The sequence below is a fragment of the Podarcis raffonei genome, chromosome 1, assembly GCF_027172205.1.
Source record: "Podarcis raffonei isolate rPodRaf1 chromosome 1, rPodRaf1.pri, whole genome shotgun sequence".
Taxonomy (NCBI): Eukaryota; Metazoa; Chordata; class Lepidosauria; order Squamata; family Lacertidae; genus Podarcis; species Podarcis raffonei.
Genome location: NC_070602.1, coordinates 88967826 through 88976446, shown reverse-complemented (window position 1 = coordinate 88976446; position 8621 = coordinate 88967826). Strand labels below are relative to the sequence as shown.

The window sequence follows — 8621 nt, the reverse complement described above, 5'->3', positions numbered from 1 at the left end:
AAGAGAAACTTGGCTCCAATAACTGCCTCGGTTTCCAGCTCAGGAACTGACTTTCACAGGTGCTATGGTTTGGTTGCAATGAATGGCTTGATGTGCTTTTCTGTATTTGCACGGGTAGATTATCAACACATGAAAATATATGGTAACCCTGCTTCCAGCCAGTAGATCGGCATTCGTTCGTTCCCCTCATTCATTTTCAAATCTCATCTTGTGCTAAAGACACCCCCTCCCCCCCTCTGTGTAGAAAGAGCCTCATCAGCGGTATCCTTCCTCCCCCCACCCCGCTTCCCTCTGTGTGTGAGAAAGAGAGAGAAAGCAGAATGATCAACGCTGTCCATTTCACGCAGCCTATGAAATGAGCTACAGAAACTCCTGCCACAATAAATTTCCTAGTTTTCAACTTGCAATAAATAAAGAAACAGAATGCAGTGCGGTGTGGAAAAAGAAACAAATATTAAAATAGATAAATAGAGGGGGGGAGGTTTTTCTTTCCTGCACCTTTCATCTTCTAAGATCTCCCTTCTCCTTCCTTTGCAGACAGGGCCACACAGAGATTTGCAAATCGCTCCCCCCCCCGCCTTTCCTCCGTTCCATCCCCACCTTCATTTGGGTGCTTTCCTTCTCCCCCACCCCGCGCCGTCGCGGCTGATACACTGGCTAGCCCCCCTAACTAAGAGTGAGTGAGAGAGAAAGATGCTCTGGGCAGCCAAGTTCCCCTGTAACTCCGACGCTTATCATCAGGGCTTGATAATAGTAATGAGAAAGGATCCTCCCTAGCAGGCGGGAGGTGTGACGGGGAGGAGGAGGCTGAGCAGGAGGTGGAGTGAGCGCGCACGGCTCCTCGCGCCTATAAGGAGCTGTTCAGCTCCAGGCTGGCTGAATCCCTATCGCAGCTCCTGGAGGTGGATTTCAGGACCTGCCTTATCAGTGCCTTTTGGCGTTGAGGCGCAGTTGCTTTCTCTCTCTGTGTCTCTTTGGACCTGCTGCTGCTGCTTTCGAGAAGATCTGGGTAAGGAGGGGGAGAGGTGTCTTTCGCATTCTCCCTCTCCGGCGTCTTCCAAAAGGGTGCCTGGATGCCGGATGGAGTAAGGGAGCCAAGGCACAGCAGCCACGCTCTGAAATTGGAGATTACGCAGGCAGAGACGGCACGAGAAAATGGATCCTATCCCCCAACTCTTCAGCGTTTTGACTTTGCTGCTGTTCAGCTTCTGGCATCTTGGATTAGCGGCTACCAACTGTAAGTATCAAAGGAAGCCCTGTATCTCGCAGCCACCCGGTGCTTACACAACATTTGACGGGGAGGTCTGGAACGGGGGGATGATCTGTGGAGTAGTAGTGGGAGGGGAGGGAAAGAGAGAGAGAGCGAGAGCGCAAGGTGCGTGGCTCCCGCGTCTAAAGTTCGCTTAAGTGCATTCCCTGCAAATCGGCCTCTCTGTATCACTGAGGAACTAAGGTGATGGGGGCCTTCCATCCTGAAATGGCAGGAAATCTGCACATCCTTTCCCCTCTGCAATAGATATATGTGCCTCGGGCTTCTTTTTTTTAAAGTGCCTCCCCTACCTCCCCCTACTACTTGTATTTGAACTGCTGTTTATTTATACTCCTGCGTTAAGATTTCATTTTTCATGCGGCTGATGATATCAAGGAAATGCCTTTAGTCACCTCGGTTGCCTTCTCCTGCTGAGTGTTTAAGGATTCATAACTACACGCCCCTGCTTGCCAAACTAGATTGCACCCCTCTTAATTCTGTGTAATCCTACCTTCATGGAACGACCTCCCATCCCTTACTGGAATCCTTTTGGGTTTGGTTTGGTTTGGGGGGTTTTTAGTCAGGGCATGGGAAAATATCTGAACCATCCTAACTGCATCTTGCTGCTTCACCTATCAGTCCTGGTGTCTATTTTTCCCATGCCAGGGCAGATTAACTATATTTTGGAATGTAGAAAGCCAGATCTTGACACAGCAGTGGCATTTAGACTTAGGAAGCCCATGTGACTGAATGAGTCCATAACATGAAGGGATTGGTGTGGATTTTAAAAGAAAGAAAGAAAAACAACAGTGGTGCAAATCTGATGATAGGACTAAGACACTGGTACTTTTTATACCTTTTCGCTTTTAAAAGCCGTTGTGCATACAGTTTGGCTCCTCGTGTCCTCCATTTGACAAGAAATCCCCATAACATCTGTCCTCCCCATGCACCCCCATCAGCTTAAGTGTTGTGGGGGTATTGACCCCCTTTTGCTGTTGTACAGGGCATTAGGAGACAATTATTGTGATAAGATGTTCTGTGAAGTGCAGTGTCACTGCAAAAGGGAGAAACAGGGAGGCCAGCATGGATATATACATTTCTTTGGATTCAGCCTTGGCACTTTTGCCATGATGATCGTTTAGCATGACTGTGGATAGCTAACCTTGCAATTAGCATGCTGAGTCCCATTGAGCTAAATGGGCATCAATCCCCTGGAAGTCCGCTGAGAATTGTAGCCCAAGAGTGTCATATATGCCAATGTTTTGCTTTAGAAGATGATGGGAACAGGAGGATACAGTGGCAGTGTTTAAAATTCAGGATTTAAATGGAATTTTTCAGAAAACACTGCTAGATATGAGTTAGTTTGTGCAAGTGCTTCTATGCCAGGGGAAGTGACAGAGGTCATATCTGTCCATTGAAGTAGCTGAGGATCCAAATTGTACTCCAGGAATTACTCTAGAATATTAAACCTCTTTTTAAAGAGATGCATTTTGCTAGACTTTTTTTTTAAAAAAATGTTGCTTCGCTGTGTGTTGTTCCTTGGATGCAATTTATAGGAGTTTAAAATGGTGGGGATATATTTAAAACAAATGACATTCCTCATGCAGTGATGGGAGAGAACTAGCTGTTTCTCAAGTTCTAATGGGCTTGTGAACACTAGAGGTCACTCTTGCCTTTTTGATTCCATACCTTAAAAGCTGGTGGGGGCGGGGGCATGAAAAGAAGGATATTTCACACATCTACACAAGTAATAGAAGGCTTTAAATAAAGAGGAAAAGGCAAATGCAGTAAGCATTGTGAATTGGTCTCAGCCTTCCCAGTGGATGTGCCTTCAGGTTTGATTTTAATAAAGTAAAGTTTTTCCTTGTTCTAATCACACTTTGGTTAATATGGTTTGATAATGTTCAGGAATGCCAAAAGAAAGTGGATTTAAGCAAGCAGACTTGCTATCACCAAGCTGGTAATAAAGTTAATCTGTAACTTTTAAAAGGATACTCTGCTTTAATGAGTTTTACTATTTCATGGGTGACACTTTTAATTTCCCAGTGCCAATGAACATTCACATTGAACACACAAACTTCTCCCTATATATTTGGGATTCAATCTTTATAAAGCACAATAATTGACCATTTTACTGCACTGTACAGTTTTTACTTACTCACTGAGCAATGAATTAGACTGGATGTTCTTTCCCAGGAGCTCAGTTAAAGATTCTTCCACGAAGCACCAAGAGTTGCATGTTTCTTCTGTTTCCTAATGGTTTGAGAGCATGAACAAATGCTGCAGTGAAATTCACTTCAGCCCTTAGGAAAAGTTTTCACTGTTCAGTAAGACAGGCCTTGGCATTTTGGTCAAAACCCAGAACTGAAATCAGACAGCTATAGCCAATTTAAATCACTTTTTAAAATTATTTCCTTTAAAATATCTGAATCACCCTTTGTAAGTTTTCTTCAGACGTTAACATAATTGGTGACACTTCCCTGCCCCCAGTATTTAGGAATATGTACAGGATTAGATCCAGAACTGCCATTCTGCAAATGGAAAGACTCTTTATTTTTACCAAATAGACTCTGTTCCAATGGAGGTTCCGAATAAATGAAGGTGGGAGGATGGCCCTGTCTCACTGTTCTTAAAGGCTCCCAACCCTCTGGAGCAGATTTTGGATGGCACTGGAGGCTGAAAGGGCAATGAAGGGTTTGTGAAAATTGCCTTTCCATCCACCAACAGGGTAATTTCTTCAGAGGAGCTCTGCTCAGAGGAAACTTGGACTCAACCCAGTAATTACAGTACCGCTAATTTTTCTTGGGGTTTAGCTTAACGGTCATGCACAAAATTAAGTTAGGAGTGGGTGACATTGGCTTGGTGGCTTTACGACAAATGCTATGCATGCCTGCTTGGCAGTAAGTTTCATTGTGTTCTCTGGAGCTTGCCCATGAGTACAGCCACAAATGATGTGGCTGTAAGTCTAGTTTCAGCAGCGCCACAGGAAGAGGACACAGCCCACAAAGAAAGATGCCAAATTTGATGACCCAGAGCTGAACTTTTAATGCACAAATTACCAGTTGCGGTAAGAGTGTGAATTTGTCTCCTGCAAATCTGAGATGCTTTAAGGTTCACTTCAGTAATTGATTGAAACACTAGTCAGCTCCAAATGGATAGCAGCAATTTCCATGGAACAAAAAAAAAACTCCCCTTCCATGAATGCAGTATACATCCCAATACTATAATAAATGATAACATCCATATCAAAACTGCCATCAATTTATCTATTCTCTGTCAATCCTACTAGTTTATAGTAGCAATCAATTAGAACAGTCCAGTTTCCCAAAGCACAAATTGGAACTGGAAGTCAAGTTCTCTTGCTGGAGAAACTGAACTCTAGTCAGTGTAGAAACAGAGAATCGCAGGACTGAAAGGATCAGAAGGAGGTCACTCAGATCCAGCCTTTGCACTAAGGCAGGATTTACCAGACTCCTACTAGATTAGCCCCATGTCAATCCAGATCATAATGTACCCTAGGCAAGGTACTTGCAGAGGTTCTTGCAGAATAAGGAATAGCTTTAACAAAATCTCTGGGGATTCCTTCCTTTTCTCTTATGTATTTCTGCATGGCTGACATTCAGTGTAAGATTACTGTTTTCTTATTTCTTGTTAGCACATGGCAGTATTCCCACACTCTTTGTATTTTTGTAATTGAATCATGAAAGTGTGCCTGCGGTTATTTTCTTGATGAGGATATACAAGATTGCTAAGAAAACATCTCAAGAAATATTGTAATTCCAGCTACAGGATCTGAGGTCAGGGTCAATGGATATTCTTACAGACATTAAAGTTACTTCATTCTAATATAGTTCCAGAAATACCTCAAGGCTGGTTTCATAACAACACTTTATTAGATTAAATAACTACAGTAGCAATGAAATTCCTCCCCAGGATACTAATTACTGGGAAATAGATACAACGCACACACACATAGACACACACGTAATTGCAATATCATATATGCAATGAACAGCATTTTAATCCAAGTGAATATAAAGGTAAGCTTGCAAGAAGAAGCCCTGGGAAAGTTATCTGAGTTTTTGTCCTCATTCAGTGCTTTTCACAGTTGCCATTATACACACATGCTCCTCTTTTAGTATTTAGTAGACTATCCTGTGATTATTTGGGGGGAGGGGATTATGGTTGTTTTTTAAATGAACAACGATGTTTGTGTGTGTTTATTTACACATACACACATGAATGCACACAATGGGTTGTATCCAACTAAATCAATGGACTTACTTTAGTCATCTCCATTGAATTCAGTGGGTTTACTCAAGGTATGACTTACCTGGATATATTCCATAGTTTATTTTGTACACTCTTAGGTATCTGCTTATTCTGAACAAATTATAATAACAAATGAGAGGAAGAAATCTCAGGCTCCATAGGATAGTAAAATAACAGTGAGTGACCAAACTGTGGGAGGCAGTGGAAGACAGGAGTGCCTGGCGTGCTCTGGTCCATGGGATCAAGAAGAGTAGGACACAACTAAATGACTAAACAACAAAAAGTGAGCAGAAACCAGGGGGCAGGATTCAACTGAGTTGAATTTTCTTCTGCTATGCCCCCTCAATCTGCTCTGGAGAGTCAGCAGAACTCCCAGAACAGGTTTAGCTGGCATATGGGAGCAAGAGAGGGAATGATACTGTCAAAATGGAGGAGAAGTTGGGAGGGGTTGTGTATTGCAGAAACTACTAGGATTGTATATCAGAGCACATGATGTAGGAGGAGGAAACAATTGGTCCATATAGAACTATAGATTCTCTTCCCCTTACTGTGGCTCTGTTGTTCCCTGGAAATGGTAGACTGAGGAAGATTTCAAACTATTAACTTTTATTGGATCAAAGGGTCATATCTGATACTACAATATATCTGACAGTGAAGAATACTGCTGAAGTGATAAGAGACAGATCCAGGACCAGTTCAGTTGGCATTTTTCTGTTTATGAAAATTTGTCCTCATTTTCTTCAAAAGATCTCAACACTGATATTCCATTTTAACTGGAATGATAATCTTGTGACACCTTGTAACATGTTTCCTAAATTGCACAGTTATTATGTATTGATCTCACAGTTTCTGCAATAAATTAAGGAGATATCCAAGTAGGAGGCAAATAGGTTTCTTGTATTAAAAACAATCCACCATTCTCTCTGCCATTAAAGTGATGGCAGCAGTAACTTCTCCACGGAGAAAGTCTTTTACAACCATCTGTGTGCTTAGGAGTTCTCTTTTTGAACAAAATAGTTTTTTTAGCTTTGGTTTAGGTTTATTTCATTTGTACATTGTCTCCAACTAACGAAGTCCTGAAGTGATTTACAATAAAAATAAAATACAATAATAATAGAATCATTAGACATGATTAAAAGCGGATTTCACAATGCAGTTGTATCACTGGTGCTGCCAAAATGTCTTGGAAAACAGAAATGTCTTCGCCTGGTGCCAACATGATGACAAGGTTGGTGACAGGCAGGCCTCCCTGGGGAGAGCATTCCATAAATTGTTGGTGGGAGCGGCTAGTACTGAAAAGGCCCATTTTCTTGTTGCCCCCTTTTGGACCTCTCACAAAGGTGGCATGCAGAGAAGGGCCTCAGATGATGAAATCAGGGTCCAGGAAGGTCTGAAAGGGGAAAGTTTGTCCTTTGGCTATAGGGGTTCTGAGCTGCATAAGGCTTGAAAGGTTAAAACCAGCATTTTGAATTGGATACAGGAGAAGCCAGTACTGTCAGACCTTAACAGCCTTTTGTTCATGCCTTATTGTTCTAATTAGCAGTGTACGTAAGCTTTCATGATACATGGATGTCTAATGGACACCAGTTTAGTATTTCAACAAGACATTTTGCTTTCTGAGATAAAGAATGAGATCGCTTCACTTGTACAAAGCTGACCAGACTTGCATCTTACTTTAATACTAGCAATGAAATTGCCTAATGGTAGGGCTGGCCCTGCACCAATTGTCCTCAGTTGTGGTCGCATCATGTTAAATCTGCCTACACACACACACACACACACACAAACACCAACACCAGACTTCACAAATCCCAATTCAAAATGTATTTCCTTCCTAACCACTGACCAGTTGTGATTCAAACGTGTGCACACTGGATCTGATCTAGAGACCAATGTGCGGATCTGGGCAGGGGTTCACTCTGGAATCCATGCATTGCTGGATCCCTGCTCTCTTAAGGATTTGCACAAGCTGTTCTGTGGGATGCCTGTCTGTGCTCTTCAACAAGTGATTTGAGCTGACTAAGACTGCCTGTCTAGGATGTTTCTGTCACCACATGGGTTGAAATGGACATTGCAATTCCCAGTGGGAGTACTGAGACTTGATGACATGCTGTTGCTCTCAAGTGAATTTTTAGATACATTTTACATCTTTTACATTCAATTCCCCCTAAGACTCTAAAGGAGAATTAAATCTACAATATGTCATCACTGCATTGAGAAGTAGTGCTTCTGTGGATCTTTCCAGTTTGACTTGTTACTTGGGACGAAATGAGATCTGTTAAAGACAAAGCTTCCCAGATCTACTGATTCCCATTTAGTGGTAGTGGCACCCACCCTGTGGGATGCCCTCCCACCAGATGTCAAAGAGATAAACAACTATCTGACGTTTAGAAGACATCTGAAGGCAGCCCTGTTTAGGGATAGTTTTAATGACTGATGTTTTAATGTATTTTTAATCTTAGTTGGAAGCCACCCAGAGTGGCTGGGGAAACCCAGCCAGATGGGTGGGGTACAAATAATTAATTATTTTTATTATATTTACTAATCTAAAGATAGCTATAATGTCTTCCCCTTTTCTCAGGCATGGCATTTGTAGCCATAGCACCTCCTACAGGGTGGATTAAGACTGCCAAATTGTAGGGAAATACACCCAAAGGTTTTTGTGCAAGGCACCTTCATTTGTTTGTAAGCGAAGGAATTTTCTGCCATAAGCAAAAACAATTTGCAAGCATTATTACCCTCCTCATAATACATTTTTTACTCATTTAATATAAATAGTTTTTGTTTCTCTGATACTTCTCTCAAACTGGAACTTATTTTGAAATGTTATTTTAGGCAAACTCAACACCCCCTTTAGTGGGTATGGATGTACATATGGTGTTATGGAAGTGTGTTATCTGTTCATAGCGTAACGCCCCTCAGAGGAAGACAAAATTATCCATTGTATCTTCCCTTCTATAGATTGTTTTTATTTTTGACACTTTTGACACTTGGTTGTAATCTGAGAAAAGTTCAGCCATCCTTCTTCATAAACAAGGAATCCAGAATGGAAACTTCTGTTTACAAGCAAGCACTGATGTATGCGAAGCTTTTTCTTTCT

The 8621-nt window shown here is 41.9% G+C and overlaps 1 protein-coding gene across 4 annotated transcripts in view; it reads left to right on the top strand.

The window, feature by feature from the left end:
* Positions 1-838: 838 nt before the first annotated feature.
* CNTNAP5 (contactin associated protein family member 5) overlaps positions 839-8621 on the top strand; it is a 312663-nt gene continuing 304880 nt past the window's right edge. For 3 of the 4 annotated variants that reach the window (XM_053402908.1, XM_053402895.1, XM_053402901.1), the window contains exon 1: positions 839-1237. In XM_053402908.1, the coding sequence (XP_053258883.1) occupies positions 1156-1237 (82 nt within the window). In that variant the 5' untranslated portion in view covers positions 839-1155. The remainder of the gene's footprint in view (positions 1238-8621) is intronic. The other variant, XM_053402900.1, reaches the window with a different exon arrangement.